At 37.1% G+C, this 23,567-nt stretch overlaps 1 protein-coding gene across 1 annotated transcript in view; it reads right to left on the minus strand.

The window, feature by feature from the left end:
* Irag2 (inositol 1,4,5-triphosphate receptor associated 2) overlaps window positions 1–23,567 on the minus strand; it is a 113,090-nt gene that overhangs the window by 48,565 nt on the left and 40,958 nt on the right. Inside the window, exons 10-19 of the mRNA XM_040280897.2 lie at window positions 22,081–22,158; window positions 19,734–19,790; window positions 19,078–19,137; window positions 18,923–18,987; window positions 17,829–17,928; window positions 15,292–15,426; window positions 14,255–14,356; window positions 13,019–13,182; window positions 3,296–3,410; window positions 2,702–2,864 (exon numbers count right to left, since the gene is read on the minus strand). Coding sequence (XP_040136831.2) covers window positions 2,702–2,864; window positions 3,296–3,410; window positions 13,019–13,182; window positions 14,255–14,356; window positions 15,292–15,426; window positions 17,829–17,928; window positions 18,923–18,987; window positions 19,078–19,137; window positions 19,734–19,790; window positions 22,081–22,158 — 1,039 coding nt within the window. The remainder of the gene's footprint in view (window positions 1–2,701; window positions 2,865–3,295; window positions 3,411–13,018; window positions 13,183–14,254; window positions 14,357–15,291; window positions 15,427–17,828; window positions 17,929–18,922; window positions 18,988–19,077; window positions 19,138–19,733; window positions 19,791–22,080; window positions 22,159–23,567) is intronic.

Raw genomic sequence — 23,567 nt, forward strand, 5'->3', positions numbered from 1 at the left:
GGAAAATTTGGGCCCCTATCTCATCAAAGCAGTTGAAACAGCTATAATTGGCTCTGGTGTCCTCCTCAGACTTATCCTGACACCTGCCATCTTTAACTGTGTCAGTCACCCAGGTCCCCCTTTGTCTCAACTCCCTCTTCTTTGTTTGCTCAGGACACATGACTGTCATCTTGCATCTGTCCTCTAAACAGTGAAATTCATGTGCAAATCATATGTTCAAATGAAAAATTATGAAACATATAAGCATCTTGGGATCTCTTTACAAGGAAATATTTATGGTTCCTAAAGGTAATTCCCTCATCTTCTATTAAATGAGTGACTCAATGAAGACTTCATGTTAGATACAACAAGAGATGGCAAATAGTAAAGGGATGATGGCTTGGATTAGATCAACTAAGTCTGTTTCCTGTAGATAAGAAGTGCCTCAATGTGTTGTATGCATACCCTAGATCAAGAAACTTTTTAGATTCCCTTTTTAAAGGAAACCTGCCATTATAATCCAGTATTGCCTACATTAACTAAGATAACTTAGGTATGAAGAAAGAAAACATAAAAGTAACCACTCAAGACATTTAATCATTTGAATGGCGCACACACACACTTCATGGAGGTGAGCAAGCACGCTGACCACTTCAAAACTCAGATCAGTCCTCGTGGCAGTGAAAAACTTACACAGTACTATTTAGTCAACCCTCAGTTCAGAATTTTTAATCCAATGTCATAAACACCATCTCACTTCTAGTTTGTACACCTTGTGATTGGCCTAAACATTTGGACAAATGAACTTGATCCACAATTTGCTGAAGAAGATTCATGGATCAGAAAGCAATGGTTATAAATACTTTGTTTTTTAAAACTAGCCAGAGAGTTTCAGAAAAGCTAAGTAGGTTGAAATATTTTTCTTTTCTGACTCAGAATTCAAATGTCTGATTCAGAACTGAAGTAGCATGGGGTGGCAGTGGTTGTGGTGAACTGCACTTGGATGCATTTGTGATAACTGTCCCACCTCTGCTGTCCCTAGTCTATCGAGAATATGTGCCATACAGAGCAGTTTGAAAGCATGTGCTATCTAAATTTCCCTCTTCTCCCAAAGGATGACTTTTAAGGGATTAGAAAAAAACTTCATGTAAGGAAATGATCTTAGGAGCAAACTCCTGATGTGTATGCCTTCTTTGGACAGGAAAAAATCCAAACAAGTAAGGGATTTCAAAAATCCAGGCAGTTTATGATCAACTTGAGCTAGAAAGGAAGTGTCCACCCTTCTTAATCCAGGCAGAAAAAAAAATCATGCATTCAACCCAGGACAACCTTCATATGTTGCTTTTAATATTTGATCTAATTATCCCCCTGAGAACAAACTGGAAAAACAACACCAAATTCAGTAATATTACGAGGATTCACTTTGGGATAAGTTACAAAAGTTGACTCTCCCAAGAAAGTGCTACAAGGAAATCATAGAGTGAGGGGACACATTCTTAGCAACCTATAAAATTATGGGGTATAATATTTAATCAAAAGATAAATATAACTGGGCCACAAGACTAGTCCTCCTAGTATCTAAAGCAGACATGCCTTAAACCAAATTTGAAATGCCTTATTTTTAATGCAACATGAACAGTTCTAATCACCAGGGAACCTTCTCCAGTGCCCTCTGAGCAATAATAAAATAATACATATACTGACTGAAAGCATGCCTCATATTGCTGACAAGTGAATCAAAATAAACCCACACCTAAAATTACTGAAAGCTAGCAAGTTCATAAAGGTTTAATAATAATAATAAAATGCTGAATAGCCACTGCTGTTTCAAAACTAGATAATTCCTTCAATTCTTAGGCAGTTCTCTTAGATAACAGTAGAAAGGGTCCAATAAATCCAAAACAAACACAAGCCTGAAATTTTTCATTTCTAGCTAACCTTAAGCTTATATTTAGTTGTTTATTACTCAAACCAAGTAACTTTCTATAAAAAGAACACTCACACTGCTAGAACAAGAAGCAGTTGGCTGATAAATGGCTAAATAAGATTTATGTTTACTGTACTTGTTTCTAGAATAAAACAGGTTTATAAATAACTTGACATTTGTAATTTGACAATTGTCTTCTCACATATATTCTTAGTAAATGCTTATGCACTAGTAGATAACACAGAAAGAAATGACAAATATTCCAAGTTTTAAAATGTAAAGTATGTATGTAAACTACCATTAACATTTTTAAATATTTTCACACATACTTAATATTTGGGTACATAATGAATTCATAATTATTTGCCCAATCTCCTGCTTAGAATAAAATGAAGGAGTAGAGCCATTTCTACCATATGATGGACAAAACCTGATTAATAAATTCATGATAGAATTTGCAAACAATTTTCAAGTTCAAATATTCCAATACACACAAGACTTCTTGTTTACTTTCAGAGATTTGAAAGTTTAATTTTAAAAGAAAAAAAAAAAACATCATGAACAAATCTAACTCACAACAAATAACCCAAACGGAAAGCTAATGTTAAATCCCTGTACCTAACCATTAGGCAGACTTCTCTAAGAGCCCCACAATCCTGCCCCCCCACCAACCCTTCCCCGGTCATAGAGTCAGCAATAACACAGCGACTGTAATCTAGACCAATGGCTGTCGTCCCTTTGCCCCTGCCTTAGGGTGAAATACACTGGGGACATAAATGAATATTTGCTACTTACTTTTCAGTTTTCTTGTCTTCTCCTGAAGCTTCTGGCAAGTGTTCGATAACTCACTATTTATAGTTTGGAGGTTCCGTTGTTCTGAAATTGCTTCCTCTAATTTATGCAGTAAAGACTTAGTTTTTTCACTGGCAGAAGAGGCGGCCTGATCGCGAGCCTTAACCTGGATATGCACAGTGAACACTGGGTTTTAGCAGGATAGCCAGGGAAGACAGCAATTGAGCGCTCACTCACATGCATGAAACTGAAAATGTGCTTTTCTTCTCAGGGAAGTGATAAGCGTCCTCTCCACTTCTGCCGTTGCTGTTTGCCTGGGCTTGGTGTGCCCGAGCTGTTTCTACAGTGGTAGAAGTCCTGATATGTCAGGTTGCCTCCTTCTGCAAAGTCCCCTCTTTCATCATCAGGCTGTTGACACCGCCTCTTTTACAACTCCCCCCTTACTTCCTCCGCTTTGCTGCCAGTCACTAGGGACTTAGCTTCACAGTTCCTCTTTATTTTTTTTTTTCTTTGTTCCTCCTTCATTTTTACTTCATGGTCTTAAGGACATCTGAGGAGACTCACCCCCTGAATCTAATGTACTCAGGTCCACCCTACCTGCTCCTCTGCGTCCTCCAGACGTTGGCTAGCTTCCTGGAGCTTCTGCCTGAGGATGACTTCCTGGTTGACAGCATCTTCTTGCAGCTGTTTGATGGCTCCTAGTTGTTTCTGACTGGAGTTTAAAAAAAAAAAAAAAGAAAAAAAAGTCCAAACCACAAGCTGTCAGTGACATTTCAACTGAGAGTCACTCTGGGAAACCAACAAATTCAAACTCATAACTCCTCAGAGATCAGAGGAAAAAATGACGGTTTTTACATACACAGCAGTCCTTCACAAATACAGAAGTTCAAGCCTAGTGTATTGATCACCTAGCCTTGACTTTACAGCTGAGGACAATGTTCAGAGCACTTAGCCTTTGTGGCCTGCTGAGAAGATGGCTCTACAAGGAGGTCAGGGTGACAGGTGCAATACTTATACTTCACAGTTAGGCTTTAGCCTTTACAGAAAAGGGAAGAAAGAAGTGAGGGAGGGAAAGGAAACCAAAGAGAGCTTTGTTTCATGACACTATGCTTTCTCCTTAAGGGCTGTCAATCGTGGTATACACAGGTGCCACTGGCACAGGAAGTCCACCCCAAATGGGGATGAAGCTGGCTGCGAACATTTCTGCTGCAGTTATCCCTTCTGTAGCCCTTCGCCACTTCTACCCTACTACAAATCTTGGGATTATTCTCACCCCTCATTTGGATCCAATACTAATCCCCAAAATATATACTAATGCGTCTGTTCTCTATTAGTCAATGTGATTGTTTAATCTGTACCACATGGCAACACATTGCTGCTTATCTGGAAACAAAGTGACTTGAATAAGGACCTTATTTATTCCCATTCTACATTGGTAAGAACCCAGCCTTGGTTACAAGAAGGACCACACCAAAGACAAGAAAGGTCTCACAAAATCATTTGCCATTATGGCACACAAACACCTAAACAACAATAACTAAAATGATTTAAATTGCCACACACTTTCTACTAAGCATTCTCCAATAGCTTATAGGCAGTGGTGGTTTTGTTTTTCTAACTGTAGTAAGAACACTCAATAAATACATAGCAAATACACAATACCATTAAGTGGGCCTAACGTTGTACAGGTCTCTAAACCATATTCATTTTGTGTAGCTGAAATTTTATACCTGTTGAATAGCAACTCCCCTATTCCCTCCCTCCAAGCTCTGGCAACTACCATTCTTCTCTGTTTCTATAGGTTTAACTATTTCAGATAGCTTGTATAAGTGGAATAATGCAATGTTTGTGCTGTGAGTAATTTATTTCACTTAGCAAAAGTTTTCCAGGTTCACAGTTATTGCCAGATGTGGCAGAATTCTCTTCTTTGGCAAGGTTGGATAATATTCCTTGGTACATTCTTCATTCATTCATCCACTAAAAGACGCCTAGATTGTCATAAGTAGGGCTGCAATGAGCATGCAAATGCAAATCTCTCTCCAACATCCTTACTTTAGTTCTTTTGGGTAAATATCAAGGAGTGGGGCTGTTGGATCATACGCTGGTTCTGTTTTTAATATTTTGAGGCACTTTTTTCATAGTGTCTATGCCATTTTACATTCCCAAGAGTGTACAAGGGGTTCTCCATATCTTCAAAAGGCAACTTTTTTGTTCATAATAGCCATCTATGGGTGTGAGATGATATCCAATTGTGGATTTTATTTGCATTTCCTGAATGATTAGTAACGTTGACTATCTCTTCACATACCTGTTGTATGTCTTCTTTGGAGAAATGTCTACTCAAGCTCATTTTTTAAAAAATCAATGATTAAAAAATTATTTTTGCTATATAGTTGAGTTTATATAGAGTTTCTTATATATTTTGGATGTTAAGCCCTCATGAGATATATAGTTTGTTATCTGTAGACTGTCTCTTTACAGAAAAGTTTCCATCTGCTGAAATCCCAATGTTCATTTTGTCTGTTGTTGCCTAGGCTTCTGGTGTCCTATCCAAGAAATTTTGTCATGATCAATGACATGAAGCTTCCCCCCCCCACCCCATTTTCTTATAGAACCTTTCAGCTCCAGATCACAGGTCTAAATTGACTGATTTCATTCTTCCTGCAGATATACAATATTACCAATGTTATTTGTTGAAGAAAATATCCTTTCCCTGTTGTGTATTCTTTGCACTCAAATATATCTGGATTTATTTCTAGGCTGTTTTATTCTCTGGTCTCTGCATCTTTATGCCAGTACCATACTAGTCTAACCACTGTAACTTTGAAATAGATTTTGAAATGGGGAAGGATCATGCTTCTTTGTTCCTCTTCTCAAGATTTTTTTAGGCAATTCAGGGTCCTTTGAAGTTCCATATGAATTTTAAAATTGTTTTTTTCTATTTCTATAAAAAGTATTATTGGGATTTTTGCTGGTAATTGCACTAAGTCTATAAATTTCTTTGGCTATCTGGAATTTTAGAAATGTGAAGTCTTCCAATCCATAAACATATTTCCATTGATTTGTCTTTAATTTCTTTCATCAATGTTTACGGTTTTCCATACATAAGTCTTCCACCTCCTTATTTAAATTTATTCCTAAGTATTTTATTCTTTCTGATGTAATTGTAAGTTTAGTTTTCTTTCAGATAGTCACTATTAACATATAGAGTTTGATTTTTGTATGTTGACTTTATATCCTGAAATTTTATTGATTTTACTCTAGCAGGATTTTTTTGTGGAATCATTAGAGTTTTCTACATATAAGATCAGGTCAACTACAGATAATCTCACAGTCTTCCTTTTTGATTTTCATGCCTTTTGTTTTAAATGTTCTAAAACTTCTAGTACAATGCTGAATAGAAGTGGGCATCATTGCCTTGTTTCTGATATTAGAGAAAATGTTTTTCACTGTTAAATCTTAGCTGTGGGTTTTGTATACCTGACTTTTATGTTGGGTTAGTTTCCTTCAATTCCTAATTTGCTGTGTTTGCATGAAAGACAGTTTTGTTAAATGTTTTTTCTGCACCTATAGAGATGATTGTGCAACATGTTTCATTGGTCAACACAGTATGCCACATGGATTGATTTGTATGTGTTGAACCATCCTTACACCCCAGGAATAAAGCCCGCTTGGTAGTGTTGAATTTGGTTTGCTCATAATTCATCAAGAATATTAGACTGAGGGCTGGGGTTGTTGTTTAGTGGTAGAGTGCTTGCCTAGCATGTGTGAGGCATTGGGTTCGATTCTCAGCACCACATATAATAAAATAAAAATCCATCAAAAACTTTTTTTAAAAAAAAAAGGAATATTGGTCTGGGGTGATCTTAACATGTGTGTGTTTGGCTTTGGTATCAGGGTAATGCTGGCCTCATAAAATGCTTCTTTTTTTTTTTCTTAAAGGCAACATTTGTTGAGTTTCAGAAACACTAGCATTCAATCATTAATGTTTGGTAAAATCTCTACCTGGGCTTTTCTCTCTTGAGGTGTTTGATTACTGAACTTTTTTTTTTTTTTTTTAATGGTACTGGAGATTGAGCCCAGGGCATGATGGCAGTGCTCTGACACTGAGCTGCATCTCCAGTTCATTCTTACTAGTTATAGGTCTATTCACACTTATCTAATTCTGTCTCAGTAGATGGCATGTTTTATGAATTTATTAGTTTTCTTTTAACTTATCCAGTGTGTTGGCATAGAATTTTTTTATGATTCTTTGCATTCCCGTGGCTTAAGTTATATCTCTCCTATTTCTGCATCTGAATTTTTTTTCTTACTAAGATTTGATAGGCTTTTTTCTCTTTTCAAAAATCCAATTCTTGGTTTTGTTGCTTTCTTATTTCTGCTATAATCTTTATTAATCCCTTATTCTAACTTTGCACTTAAGTTGATCTTTTTCTAATTTACTGAGGTATAAATTTAGGTTACTTGAGACCTTTTTTCATGTGCTTATTTCTATAAATTTCCCTTAACATTGCTTTAGCTGCAACCCAAAGGTTTTTGCATACTCTTTGTTTTCATTTGTCTGAAGATATTTTCTAACTTCCCTTTTGATTTCTTCATTCACCCATTGGTTGTTCAGGACTATATTGTTAAATTTCCACGTTTGTGAATATTCTAGGTCTCCTTCTGCTTTAGATTTCTAATCTCATTCTATTTTTGAAAAAGAAATAGTACAATTTCAAAACTTCTTAAATTTGTTAATACTTGTTTAGTAGCCTACTGCATGATCCATCCTGGAGAACATTCAATGTGCACATGAGAAGAAGGATATTCTGTGGCAATTGAGTGGAATTTTCTCTGTCTGTTAGATCCATTTGATCTGTAACATTGTTCAAGTGTGACATTTCCTGATTGTTTCTGTGCATATTCTACTTATTATCGAAAGTGGAGGACTGAAGTCTCCTACTGTTATTGTATTGCTGTCTATTCTATTTCTCCTGTCAGTTCTGCCAGGTGCTCTGATGTTGGCTGCATAGACATTTATGATTATACCTTCCTGATGAATTGACCTTTTATCATTATATAACATCCTTGTCTCCAGTGACAGTTTTTTACTTAATCTATTTTGCCTAATGTGGATATTCACTTGCATTTAATTATTGATAGGAAAGGACTTATTACTATGTCACCCCTTTTTATTTATTTTCAACATGTCTTATAATTCTTTTGACCCTCTCTTCCTCTTATTGTCTTCCTTTGAATTCTGTTAATTAGATTGCTTTCTCCTTATCTTCTATAAGTATTTTTTGTTGTATGAGACTTACATAAAATCTTACAGCTATATAGTATTTTCAATCACATACACTAGACTTTTACTTCTCTCTACACATTTTCATAACTGATTACAATTTATATCTTTTTATATTATGTATTCATTAACATTTTTATAGTTAAATTACTTGTACTTTTTTTTCTTTTTGATTCTGAGGATTGCTTAACCACTGAGCCATATCCCAGCATTCCCCTTCCTTTTGAGACAGGGTCTCACTAAGTTGCCAAGGCTGATCTCAAATTTGTGATACTCCTGCCTCAGCCTCAGCTTTTGTCTGCCTGGGAAAGTCTGCCTCTTCTTCATTTTTAAGAACAGATTCCCTGGGTATAGTTTTCTTGCACTTTCAGCACTCTGAATATATCATCCTAGACCTTTCTGGCAAGATTTCTGCTGAGAAATCTAATAGGCTCATGTGATGAGTCCTTTTTTATCTTGATGTTTTTAACATTCTATCTTTACTTTTAGCAATCTGATCATGTGTATGGATATGGACTTATTTGGGTTTATCTTATTGGCTGTCCATAAGGCCCCTTGGATCTGGATGTCCACTTCCTTCCTCACGTCTAGGAAGTGTTCTGGATATTATTTCTTTGAATAATCTTTGCTTTCTCTTATATGAGGCCTACACTCTAAGGTATAGATAAAAACCAAGGGAGTATTTCTCTCATTTCCTCTGGGATTCCAAAATGCACATATCATTCCACTTGCTGGCATTCCATAAGCTTTGTTCACTCTGCCATTCTTTTTACTTTTTACTCCTCTGACTGGATAATTTTCAATAACCTGTATTCTAGTTTACCAATCTTTTCTTTGACTTGATCTAGTATGCTGTTGAAAACCTCTAGCAACTCTTTTTCAGTTCACTTATTGTATTTTTTAATGCTAAGATCTCTGTACTTTTTTATATTCTCTATCCTTCATTAAAATTCTCACTTTGTTCATGCCTTATTCTCCTGGCATGAACAAAGTGAGAATTTTAATGAAGGATAGAGAATATAGCATCTTCATTATATTTAGCATCTTCATTATATTCTGTCTGATAAATCATGTTTTTATCTATCTATACCTTGGAATAACCAGCTCTCTACAAGAGAAAACTCTTAGTCGGTGCAGGTAAAGGTCCTGGGGCATCTCAAACATTCACAACTAGTCCAGACCACTGTTTCAGTTCTTGGCAGTCCCCAGACATTTAGAATATAATGGATTCCTTCAGTACTCTGAAGCAGACAAGACAAAAGACAGTCTTCTGTTCTAGCTTCCCCAAACCCCAAAATACTGGATGGGTGGTCCAACTCTCTCATCCTTCTACTTTCAGGGAGTAGCTGGGATCTGAGGACTTTTTGCCTGATTGCTCTGCATTGAGCTGGGGATAAGGGACTCTGGAAAGTGCCCACAAGGCTAGTTTTAACAGCCTATTTCATTTCAGTGCCCCATTCCCCAGGCATCTCAAGTATTCCAGGTCCCATCAGTACTCTGAGACAGGTGAGACAGAAGCCCTGGATAGTGGAGTGTTGAACATGTGGTCTTACTCTCTCCTTCCTCAGAGAGAAGCCGGGAGCATGGAGGTTTCCTTCCAATCATGATTCTGTGTGGCAATGGTATTATGGTGAGGCTGTCTAGAATTTTCCTACCGGTTTTGATGTGGCTGGTTTCATTCTAGCCCAGGGTGCCGGAGACTCTCATTCATTTCTGGGTTTCTTAGAAAGGGAATTTGTCCGTGTATTATGGTTATAAATCAGTATGTCCTTGAGGAAGCGGAGGGTCCATGGCTTCCTATTTCATCATCCTGCTGATATCACCTCTCTGGGTTGGTTTGTGTAAGATGTCAGTTTTATGTACCTTTTTCTTTTCCAGGAATAGCCTAAAGTCCTTCATGTTGCAAGACAAAGCAGAAGGACTTTATGAACCATCAGAAATGCATATTTAATAATATTAATATTTTCAATCACTAATATTTCAACCTATAAGACAATGACATAATGGGTTTTATGAACCATAACAGTATTTGAAATAGCTTTTCAAAAAAAAATTAGATGGTACCATCTGTTAAAGATATTCAACAGATGTCGAATCTTTGAAATTTTTTTCTCCCAAAGAAATTTTCATTATTGTATTAAGAGGTATGTATATTAGCTTTGAGCATGTTTTTAAATCTAACATCTCTCCTTAATAACATGTAGTAAGCTAAATCTTGATTTCTATACCAACCTCTGCCAATTCTGTTCATCCCAGACTTTGCCATCTAAATAGCATACCATTTATACAGTTTTCAGACCCCAAACATCTAAGTCCAGGATGACTCTGCTATTTCTTTTATTCCCTCACATCTATTCTACCAGTACATTAGATCTGACCTGCCCTCAGATATAGTTTTCATCCAGTGATCTCTTACTACCTTCACAATATTGCCCTGGCCCACACTACACACCTCATCTGGACTATTACAATGACTCTATGGCTCATTCTGTGGCTTTTTTCTTCTCTAACTCTGCGGCTGTTTTTGATCATGACTCAGTAAGTATCTTACCTTTCAACACATATACATACATTGCTGAAATAAGAATTTTATTCAACTCTACTTTCTCTTACTGGATGCAATGCATTCTGAAACTTTACATTTTTTTTTTTAACCACAAAGAGAAAAAAATGGGTCACAAGCATACTGATTTTTCAGGATCTCTAAATGGTGATGTTTTGTTGAAAAACAAAACAACTTCTTCCTGCTCTCCCTCTGTACTCTAAAGACAATTCTCCACCTGGCAGATCTTTCAGAAAACAATTGTCTTGTCCACTCATGAATGGCTTCCTACCACATTCAGAATAAATTCCCGATTCATAAACATGAACTACAATTCTGCGTGTGCCCTGACCCCTGATTAAATCTCTGAGCCCATCTCCTGCCACTACTTTGCAGTGCAAACTTCTGGCTGCTGCTCAAGCACACCAAGCTCTTCCAGCCTTAGGGTCTCTGCACCAGCTGTCTCCAGGCTGAGGACACTACTGGATCCTCCCACAGCTCTCGTGCGCATATCACTCAGCTCTCTGACAGAACATTACCAGCCATTCCTTCTAAATATAGGTCTTCCTGCCCCAACATTCTGTCTTATCTTGCTTTAATTGTCTTCACATCATTTGCCGCTTTCTGGCATTATTATAATTATATGTTTATTATTTGTGTTCCCCTACTACATGTTAGTTTCATGGAGGCAGAAATTTCTGTCTTATTTCCTACAATTTTCTGGCACCTAGGGGAGGAGAGTGGGGGCAGAAGCAGCAGCCTAGCAAAGGGCAGGCTTCCAGCATACATTCAGATGGCTGCTGTACAGATTACAACTTGCTTTCCTCACCAAGCCCTCTGAGAGCAGGTTTTCCTCCCACTGCCTCTCCCGATTCACTCAATTCCCTTCATCTCTCAACATTGGAACCTACGTGTCTCACAGCAAAATGGAAGTCTTCTCTTTCTCAATAGCCCTTGGTGGGGGGGTGGGGGGTGGAAATCAACCTTTAATCAATATTCCCTCGCTCATTTAAAAAGACTTCTCTCTCGTCCCCACAAAGTACTTCATGTTTCTTATCCATAATTAAAATTCAGCCAATTTATTTCAAGTAGGGCTCTATGCAGTTCTGTTTACAATCGTGTCCGGAAGGCATGGGATGGGCTACAACTACCTTTGTGCAGGTAGGGAGTATTCTCTGAACTGCTAAATTCCCAGAATATGTTTGATGAATATTGTAGCAGATTTTAAGAAGGCAACAGTAGAGGATTAACAGTTGAAAGAACATAGGTTTTGAAGTCAGATACTCAGGTCTGAATGCCAGCCCTTGCTTAATCCCAGCTGAGTGACTTGGGGCAAGTTAATAATCTCTAGAGATAAATAGCTGTCAAATTTTAGCACTATGTCCAGTCCAGTCATGTCTGGACAGATGAATCTCCCATGATGAAACCAGACTGTTATGTGTATAGAGGATGGCATAGAGATGCACTCACTCAGAGAAGACCACAGTACAGGCCTCTTTCCAAATAGCTCTTTGTTGCCAAGTGGAATTTTAATGCTCCTCTTTTTAATGGAGATGGCATCTGGGAAGGAAGCTACATGTCCACTTAACCCACACCTCTTACCACCATGGGGAAGTCTGGGCTCCCTGCTCTTTGGGGAAAAGCAGATCTTTTTCACAAGAGTTCCTCCTGCTAGTAACCTCTCTGGTATCTACTTTCCTCTGTTTGCCACTTTCTGGCATTATTTTCTTTAAGCTTATTTTAACCTCTACCTACGCTTTTTACTTTGCTCAAGTGCAACATAAACCCATGTCCTTTTGTACTTTCAGAAAACATTTGTCAAGTGAATGCTAAGTGTGCTAGGTCTTAGCAACTGTATCGTGGTCAACAAAAGATATAATCACTGTCTTTGTTTTGTATGTGGTTTACAGAGTGTAAAATGTCAAGAATTTCCCCCATAATCATAACTGTTGAGATTAGAGGAAGGATAAGAAAGCAAGTTATTTTCATTTATTATTCTCTATTCCCTATGACTTCATGTAACTGAAATTTTGTTGAGTAGTACCCAATGCAATGAATTGTAAACCAGAGTGGAACGCAGCCCAATAAGGAAGGAGTCCACAGGCTGCCCTCAAGTTCTAACTTTCTGTTAGTAACCCAGGATTTGATCAGTTCACCTTACCTCTTTATGCCCCAGTCTTCTGTAAAAATAAGATTATTAAAGGCTATCCATGACTCCTTCTGGTTAACAAATTTCTATACTCCATAATTCCAAATTCTTTCTCTACAGAAAAATAATTTATCATACTGGTTTTCTATAGATTTCAAGTTTATCATTTGCAATTGAAAACTACTGGTCAATTTCATACTACTTCCCAACTCAAGATCAAACAGAATGTCTGAAAAAGTGTTGTTTGAAATCAAGGAATACAACTTTGCAAAGGGATAAATCCAAATCATCATCATGTCATGTACATAAAGCATGGGTTTCTTATATAAAAATGATCATCACCTGGAAAGAAATTCTTTTCTGAAATAAAAATAGTCCAGCCTGAATTTCTTCAAAGTCTCTATTAATTTGACAAATACTTTATCAAGAGATTCTTTGTGATTTCTCAAGCTTTTCAGCATAAATATGCAAAGATTTAGCTTCTCTTCCATAATGTGTTTGAATTCCTATAAGAAAAGTCACAAAACAAACTCCAATATTCTACTATTAAACAAATGAAATATAAAATTCTATGGACATTCCCATCTCTATGCCATTCACAGCTATTGGACCCCAGAAGTACAACTCAATTCTCAATTGCTCAGATGTGATTTATTAGTTGATTATCTTGATTTAACAACATGTATAAAGTGCCTGTTCGGTGGTTAAAACCTAAGTTTTACTTTCTTTTTCTTAAGTAGATTTTTTTGACCATTCCACCAATCATCGTGATTGTTCTAGAACATAGTTGGATAAAGTAATGCAATAAAAAAATCAATATTTGCTGATTATTATATTCAGAAGCAACTTTTTAAAAAGGTTAGATTGGAAAAAGATTTGAAAATAATATTCCAGAGTTTACTTTTTTAAACTTAACTTAGTAGGGGGTTGATGAATGCTAGGAAGTAGTCTGGTATCAAGAAGTAGAGCTACAGGGGCTGGGGTTGTAACTCAGTGAAAGAGCGCTTGCCTAGCATGTGTGAGGCACTGGGTTCGATCCCCAGCACACATAAATAAATTAAATAAACAAAATAAAGGTATTGTGTCCATCTACAACTAAATAAATAAATAAGTGGACATACAGAGATTTCTTCTTATGTGCTTCCTTTCTACTAAAACTGGGAATAGCTAACTAAGATGTTCCCATTTTTCAACTCTTCTGCTACTTCCTGAGAAAATAAAGTAGTTGGAGAATCAGGAGGAAGATTCTTTTATACAATAATCATTCTACAAAAGCTAGAGAATTTTCATAGGCCAAGGTAAAAGCCAGGCTTAGACTAACCAGTTCTCTGGAAGAAACAAATAAAACATTTTTTTTCATTAAGTTGTCTTAATTATTCCTTCTCTTTCCTTACACTCCTGCTCACACATTCACCTTAACCCTCTCACTCAACCACATATTCACACTCTTTAAACTAAGATGGCAGAAGTTCACAATAGAGTCTCAGAAAATGGTACTGTTGTTACTGTACATAAGTATTACCTGAATTTCCATAGTAGAAGAAAAACCAGGAAAAAAAAAAATCACAGAACACTTACAGCAAGCTGCTTTGCCCACTTTTCTTTTGCAGTAATTTCTGGATTAGTTACCCACAGCAGGGAGCTGTGAAGGAAGGTTCCAGTGTCAGAGACTTCTTCTTGCTTGGGGGCAGAAAAAGAATTCCACATCTTCAACTAGGAATTAAGGTCAAAGGCACGTACGTCTATCACATAGTAAGAATTAATTTAGGGCTGCGATCGTGGCTCAGTGGCAGAGCCCTTGCCTCGTAAGTATGAGGCACTGGGTTTGTTCCTCAGCACCACACCAAAATAAATAAATAAATAAAGATATTGTGTCCATCTAAAATTACTAAAAAAATACTAACAAAAAGAATTAATTTAGACCAAAGTTCTACCATATAGGTAATTCAGGAAGACACTAGTTAAAGTAACCTTCTTAGGGAACATTCCCCAGTGAGTTCCCTTTTTCTGAAGAGGTGGCTATGGGTACATACTAACTCTTTTGGTGCACTGTATATACTGAGTAAGTACGAGCAGATCATTTTCCAGAACAAATCCTGTTCATTTTCTTTCTCCTTTCAAACAGAGTCAATCATTTTTGTTGATTTTTATCCTCCATCAAACGATACACTACCTCTAATAGGCAGGCTTTGTTGAAAAGGACTAGAAATACAAAGATAAAGATGTTATTTGACTTTTCCAACCATTTAGAATTCCCAGCGGGGAGAGGGGGGGATCATATTGGAGATATATGGGCCATTAATGAAAAGGAAATGAAGAGAAGGAAACTGTCCAACAGGTGCCTTGTCTTCAGCCCTTCAGTGTTAAAAATGAACCCGCAGGAAAAACAAGCTCATGACTTCATACCCATGATCAATTTGTTAGTCTTGACTGACCCAGAATTAAAAGATCAACTTCAGAATAGTTTGAGTATCTTCTCATCATAGGGTTAAGCTGGGTCTCAACAGCACACGATTCAACTGTACATGTGGATCCAGCAAATGCGCTATAGGTCACTAATCTGCAGATATTCCTAGCCAGAGGGAAACGTCATGACACACGTATGTCACAAATACCAGCTTCTGAAGTGCAGCTGTGAACTCCACTCCCTTTTGTTCAGCCTCTGTTAGGACCAGCAGCATTCCTTGGTCTATCACTGTGTCCAGAGCCAACAAGCTGGGTACACTGCACTGCCACTCAGTGTCATTATTCTGAAACAATTAGCAAAATACCCACAACTGTTATCCTAATAAAAAATATTATTTTTATTTTATGAAAATGATACTTAAAGGTCAATGTAATTGTCATAAATTAGTTCTAAACAGTCTTATGAAATCCTCCTGCATCCTAAAAAAGAATGTGGACATTTCCTTTCTAAAATACCTGTACCTGAATATTTATTTTTTTGAAAGGAAAGCAATTTATTTTTTGAAAGGAAAACAGCCTAGATGTTCTGCTGAGAGCTGTCTTCTTGTAACATTTACATGTTGGTGGTTGAAACTTATGGCACCGATTTTAATATAGAAATAGAGAAAGATAAATAATTTATAGGGTCAAAGTGGGAAGAATGTGCAATTAACCCCTTTAAAATTAGGTTTGTTCCTTTTGTCTCCCCACTCCCATTCATAGCAGGCATGCTCAGATGGTGTTTCACAAAGCACGCATGTTCCCCATGCTCCCAAAGCCCATCTCAGCCACATTTAAGATATATGACAACAACATATTTAGCCTTCTTTTTGCTGTCTGTTGGAAAGTGTCAAGGACTCTAATTTCCAGATTCCAATAAGAAGGCAAGCTTCCTAACTCATCAGGGAGTTATCCTCAGCCAGGATTTTGCCAGCTGACAACCTCCTGTTGGGAAGTATAGAACTTTATGGGCTGGCATCTTGACATCATTATTATCTCAGAGGACTAGGGATAAGAAACACACAGCCATGGCAGATTTGCCACAGTTTCATTCAGTCTGGCAGTTTGGCTTGGTTTCAAAAGTACAGTGGAATGATGAGTATTTGAAACAGAATGTCACAAAAACACAGCTCTCAGCAGAACCTGCAGGGCTGTTGAGACGGCTTTGGATGAAGGCAGCATATGTTGCCCTTGCATCCTTGGCAGGAACAATTCAAACAGCATTTGCCCCAAAGACATTCTCCCTCTGCTTTCAAGGTCATATCACAGCTGTCAACAGAAGGACATTCTGACACAGCCATTATCCAGACGGAGAGAGACTAAAGCAGAGAAAAGAAAGCAATTGGCTAAATAAAGCATTTCCTAACATAACAAGCACAGAACTGGAAAATAAAAGGACTAAACATCTAGGAGAGCAACACTACTTTCAGATCCATGAAGGCTTTTGAGTGTTTTCTTCCCATGTTGTAAAGAACTGGGTCTAACAAAGAAAAATTTTTAAATGATTCATTTTTCCATTTTAAATTAACTAGAACACATAAAAATTCTAGTTCCTGTTCATAATGTAATAACTGAGACCATAAAATTGAGCTGGAATACTCTGGAAAGCATCATAGAGCTTCCTCAAAAACCTAGGATTGGAACCACCATATGACCCACCTATTCCAATCCTTGGTATTTATCCAAAAGAACTGTGATCAGCACTACAGTGATATAGCTACATCAATGTTTACAGCAGCTCAATTCTCCATAACCAAGTTATACAATCATACCAGATGCCTGTCAATAGATGAATGGATTAAGAAAATGTGGTGTATGTATGGCATTTGCCAGTAAATGGATGGAAATGGAGAATATCCAAGTAAATGAAATAAGCCATAGACTCAGAAAAATCAAGGGTTAAACATCTTCTCTCATGTGTGGAAGCTAGAACAAAGTAAGGGAAAAGTGTATGTATGAGGCAGTGTTGGGGGTGGATAAGTTATCATTAAGGATAGAGGGAAGACCAGTGGAATAGGAGACTGAGGGGGAGAAGAGGAGACAGGAAAGAGGAGAAAATATGAAATAAAATTAACAAAATCATGCTATGTGCATTTATAAATACACATAAAGGAAAAATTCCCTGTGGTATATGTAGAAAGTACCTATCCAATATAAATAAATGAGCTAAAGGAAGATCAGGAGTAGGAGGAGGAGAATGGGGGAAGGAGTAGTAGGGACAGTGATTAAAACCAAATTCTATGACTGTAGGATTTTGTCAAAACAAACCTAACTACCATGTACAACTATAAAGCTTTAATTTAAAAAAAAAAAGTGGTTGGTTCAATTAGAGCAAAGAAATTGGTATCACTTCTGGACATCTTAGTGTTTGGTATATACACATACTTTAAGGGCTTTAGAAAATGTAAAAAAAAATACTTCATGGATTCTACTGCTACATTTATGATCCTAGGCTAGAGATCAGGGCAGGCAGATGATCTTGAAAAGACTGAGAATAGAAAGATTTCACTGAACACACACATCAAAAACCTGGGCTAGCCTTGCTAAACTTAGGCCATTACTTAGAAATGTTTTTTTCCCCCCAGGCTAAAAGGTTTTAGATTTGAATTCTATAAACTCTCAGCAGATATGTTCCAAATATTCTTGGACAGTCACTTAATAGTAGCTACATAGCTTACATAATCTCCCTCTGATTAGAATGACTTACCTCTGCAGACTGAGCTAGAATGAGCTCATAATGTAAAGATTTTTGTCCTTCAGAGACCACCCCATTGTGCTCTCCACTGACATTCAGCTGGATCCCATTTCTTAGAAAAAAAAAAAAAAAGTGGTCCAGTCAGGTACCTCCAACATTATGTTTGCAGTCACCAAAACAGGGCTCATTTATCACCAATAAGTGCCAATGGTGGTCAAGGACTGTACAAGGGGCTCAAGGTGGAGAGAGAAGAGAGATCTATACTCCAGGAACTGAAGGCTAGTGACTCCAAGAGGTCCCAAACAAGTGGGCCACAGTTAAGTACTGAAACCAGCACTTAAAACATAAAATGCCACTAAAACATCTAGATTTCTGGCTTTCCTTCCACAGTCAGAAGATGTAGGCACACAGGGTTCATATAACCTTGATAAAACAATTAGCTGGAGCTAGGCAGAGTTGCTGCCTTTGCCTTTTGTGTTGGCAATGCCCCTTTCTCTCTGCCATTCACATACCATAGGCGTGTGCACTCACCCACTGGCTTTACTGGTGTTTGTAATCTGAGTGCCTGTGCATTCTGGAGCAGCATATCACACACTTCAGAAACAATGGACATAATAGGGAATGTTATGTGTGTCAGGAAAGAGGTGAGAACAATTTGCCGTGCTTGCCCCCTGGTATTTGGAGGTGGAGCCTTTGGGAGGTACTAGCATCATAGGGGTAAAGTATTTATGAATGGGATCAGTGCCCTTGTAAGATGCCAGAGAATTAGTTAGCTCTCTTTTCTCCACATGAAGATACAAGAAGGAAAAGCCCTCACTAGAACCAACCCTAATGGCACCCTAATCTTTGACTTCCAGCCTCCAGAACCACGAGAAATGAGTGTTTGCTGCTGAAGACACCCAGTCCGTGGTGTTTTCGTATAGCAATCCAAATTGACTGAAGTCAGGAAGGGTCACAGAAAACTGGTGAAGGAGCTCCCATGGAGAAAGGTAAAGAGAGAGCATACCCAGGTGCCGAAGAACAAAGTGGGGCGTGACAAAGCACTGCATGCAGGTCAGGGGACCATGGCACAAGACAGAAGGCTGGCGAGGGTGGATCCTACTTACAGGACAAGTTCTTGCTGCAAGTGCTCTAACTCTTGAGCCAGTTTATTTTTATCACCTTGTAAATTCTGGAAGCAGAAATGTTAGGCTGTTATGTTGCTCTAGTGGGAACTTATATTTAACAGCTCTGCTTTGCAAGTTGTGAAATTATGGCATACCTCTATCACACTTCTATACTCTGTGATGGTCAACTTCAGTTCTTCTATGCTTAAATTCTTCTGAGAAATAGAAAGTGAATTAATAGCAAAAAAAAAAAAAAAGTGGGGGGGGCGGTGAGTCCACCAAATCATATTTATTAGATCATCAATGTAAGCCAAAAAATAGTAAAGACCCAATCATCATGATATCTTCTATCAATCTTGCTATTTGAAAACAAGACCAATCAATGTTTGGGATTAAAAAACATATAAGTGGAGGGACAATAAGGCAACTTTATCTAATAAGTGTCATTATGTTCTGTTTGTCTGGTTCAGTGAAATCAAATCTCAAAAGTTGATTCTTAACTGTAATGATGATGATGCCATTAAAGAAAAGAAAATCTTTATGTGAAAGTGACCAATGAATTACTAAGTCATCCAACTTGCTCCAGTTCAAATAATACCTCAATTAACATCACTGATATTGCAAGATAAAAAGCCAGCATTCTTCCCTCACAAACACATTTTTGTGAAGTATTTTCAGAAAAATATTAGGACCAAAATAACAAAATCAGATTTTTCCTAGGGGTGAAGTTACAAAAATAACCATTTTCCTCACAATTTGGAGAAAGCTAGTCAATTGCACAGGATTCTCGAAAGGAAGGGATAATACCAACCTTCTGCATAGTTGCATCTTTATTAAGCAACATATTTTCGTATGTGTGCAATTGTATCTGAAAAGAAACAAATTTAAGGGAGGTCATTGGGACATTGTTTTGTGAAAGGACCATGCCATAAAATCATTACAGTAAGGCAGACATGTTTCTGAAGCATGTATTTTTCACTTTATAACAAAGTTTCATATCCAGCCTTATAACCCTAAAGGCAGAGGTCACTGTTCTCACTTCAACAGTGAGGAAGCCAAAGTTCAGCACTATTCAGACTCGCCCAAGGCCACCAACAGTGGCAGAGCTGAGCCCAGAATGTGAGTCCAAGCTTCAGAGACGTGCCCTTCCCTCTGTTCCACACGAGAGGATGTAAAAAGTTTTTACTTTTTTGTGAAAATGAAAATCTAGAACAGAACAGATTTCATGAGAACATATAGAAAAGTCTTCTTTTAAAAACAATTTTAAAATGTTCCAAGATTCCTTTTAGCAAAGTGAATATCAAGAATACATCAATTTCTTAAAACCAAAAGCAAACTTGTTAGCATACACTTCTAAATATAATGGAATTGACAAATACATATAAACTAAATTAAGAGCCTGGAAAAATAACTGGCAAAGCCAGAAGCAGCATCACCATCCTAATTATACATGTTGGATTTCTCGCTATAGTTCTAACAGTATTTTCACAAAATCCTCCAAATTAAAACAAAAACAAAACTTGTAAAATAAGTAGAGATTTCATATCCATTTAACAGGTAAGCAACTTGAGACAAGGAGGTCAACAATTTGCTTAACATTATAAAGCTTTTAAGTAGAAAAGACAGGATCTGAACCCATGTCTTTGGCTCTTTCTACTGTTTATCACAGTTGCAATTTCAAAGTAGCCGTTCCTAGTGTAGAATTAATTTTAATGTCTAAATTATAACAGCTATAATATATGCCTCTGCATGTACACACACAGAGAAGAGAAAACTTGAAAATGACACATAGATAAGAAATAAGTATATCATTTTAAACAATGAAAAATACTGTTCAAATAAACCACTGAGATGATGATGACATATATTAATGAATTTGTTGACAGGTTCTTTCCATTTCCTGATAAGAATATATGGCAGATAACAAAAGTATGTACTGAACAGACTTTACAGATATAAGATATTTTTGTAAGGTACAATTTCTTAATCAGGGAACAATTTTTTCCTATTTCTCATTTTCTGCATTAAGAATATATAATATCTGAAATTTTCCCTGACTTAAGGATTTTAAAAATCAGAAGCTATTAAATTAGAAATTGCACTATACTTAAAAAGATAAATAGCAAGTGTTGGCAAGAAGGCAGAGAAGTGTGCATCCTTATACACTGCTGGTGAAATGTATAATGGTGAAGACACTTTGGAAAATGGTCTGGCAGCTACTACAAAGGCTAAACATAGCTGGCTGTGGCAGTGCACACCTTAATCTCAGCAGCTCTGGAGGCTGAGGCAGGAGGATGTTGAATTTAAAGCCAGCCTTAGCAAAAGTGAGATGTTAAAGCAACTCAGTGAGAACCTGGCTCTAAATAAAATACAAAATAAGGCTGGGGAAGTTGCTCAGTGGTTGAATGTCCCCGAGTTCAATCCCCAGTACAAAAAAAAAAAAAAAAAAAAAGTTAAAGAATCACCACATGATCCAGTAATTCCACTCCCAGGTAAATAATAAAGAGAAGTGAAAATATAGGTCAATAAATATATACACAAATTTTCATAATAGTACCAAAATAGAAATGACTCAAATGTCCATCAACTGATGAACATACAAACAAAATATGGCATATCCATACAATAAAGTATTATTCAACAATAAAAATAGAGTACTTGACATATGGAATACTGATAACATGGATGAACTCTGAAAACATTATACTAAGTGAAAGAAGCCAATCATAAAAGAACATACATTGTATGATTCCATTTATATATGAAATGTCCAGAGCAGACAAATCTAGAGAGACAGAAAATAGATTTAGTGGTTGCCTAGAACCGAAATAACTGTTAAAAAAAAAAAAGTTTATTTTGGGGTGATGAAATGCTTTAAGCTTAATTTTTCTTATGGTTATACAATTCTGAATATACTAAAAACCACTGATATGTATACTTCAAGTGGATGACTTTTGTGGCAGATGAATTATGTAACAGCTGTTACCAAAAAATGAGAAAAAGAAACCGCCTTTTATATAAATAATTCAGACATTCCAAGGAGTGCAAATTTCAGAATTATAACCACAGGTTATTGTGTCATTGAGTCAAATACACTGGCATAGAATAATATTGATTTGACAGAAGAAAATTTTTACCAGTATTTGAGAAGTGCTTACTTGATGCTCTGTCTCAATTTTAGATAATTCCTCAATCTTCTTCTCCAGTTTATCCATATCTATGATGTTCTTAATATTCTAATATAAAAGAAGAGGGTATTCTTAGATTTGGCACCAAGGAAAATAAAAGTCTCACAGTCAATGACTTTTAGCAAGTGGTATTTTCACCATTAGCATTTGTAATCCATCTTAAACTGAGACACAAGAGTTGATATACTCTAGAGACAGCATGATCCTTTGAACACAACCATCATGGATATATGCATTTCTATCCCCCACTCTACCTCAGCCACTTGCTCTCACAGTCATAGCTTCAAATTTGTTATTGCCAGTTAACCATGACCTTGTCATGTTTGACTGCAAGCATCTCACTTTTCCATCACCACCTCTTGGCTTTCCAGATTACCTCCTCCAGCACTAACAAACCTTCCCCATGGAACTTGCTATCCATGGATCTTACGGCCTTTTCATTATCCTTAAAACTTTCCATGAACTTAGAACCTCTTTACTCAATTTAAATTCTTTTACAGTCAATCATTATAATCCCTACTTTCCACATGCTCAGTTCCCTTGCCCACCCCCCTTGGGTCTCAACATTAAAAGAGCTTGCCATTCACCCCAGGTCAACTGCTTTCCAGTAAATATGGTGAAAGAATGAGTCAATAGGCTGGTCACAAGTTCATGACCTTTAGCCTCCATGTCTTCTGTGATAAAATCATATAATCCTGGTATATTCACACTGCCATTGCCAAAATCAAGGGTTGGCAAATGATGGCCACCTCTCATGCTCCAAAGGCCAAACCTGGATGATCACTTCTCTGTAAATTTGAGCACAACTATGCCCATTTGTTCACACATTTACTATAGCTGCTTTCACTGTACACAGGCAGAGGAAAGATTTGCATAAAGGCCCAAAGATGGCAAAACCTAAAGATATTACTATATGGTCCTCTATTAAAAAAAAAAATCCAACCCCCAGGCTATTTTATCCCTTCCCTTTCCTAAAACTTCCAATACCTCCTCCAGCATCCTCCTTCTCAGGGAATGATTTTGTTTTGTATTTCACTGAGACATTATAAATAATCAGGAGACAGTTTCCATATTTCCTGAACATACAATAAATATCTTTGGCTGCATTATACAGCATTTCCTGATTTGAACAATTGTGTCCCACACCACTATTACTGCTTCAATCAAAGCCCCCACTAGTCTTGACTGGATCACTTCAAGCTTCCTAATTAGTTTGCTGGCTTTTTTATTGGCTCCACTACAGTAGGTTATAGACCCAGCCATGAGAATTATCTTCTTAAAACAAACTATATTATATTATTCATTTACTCAAAACCCTCCAACAGCTGCCATCTCTGTTTTAAAAAAATATAATAAAATTAAACACCAGAGTCCTTACAGTACCTGCGTAAGGCCCTGTGCATCTGGCTACCTGCAGCTCTCGGCCCACATCTCTTGCCACTCATTCACTCTGCTCC

This window comes from Ictidomys tridecemlineatus, chromosome 6 (genome assembly GCF_052094955.1).
Source record: "Ictidomys tridecemlineatus isolate mIctTri1 chromosome 6, mIctTri1.hap1, whole genome shotgun sequence".
Lineage (NCBI taxonomy): Eukaryota > Metazoa > Chordata > Mammalia > Rodentia > Sciuridae > Ictidomys > Ictidomys tridecemlineatus.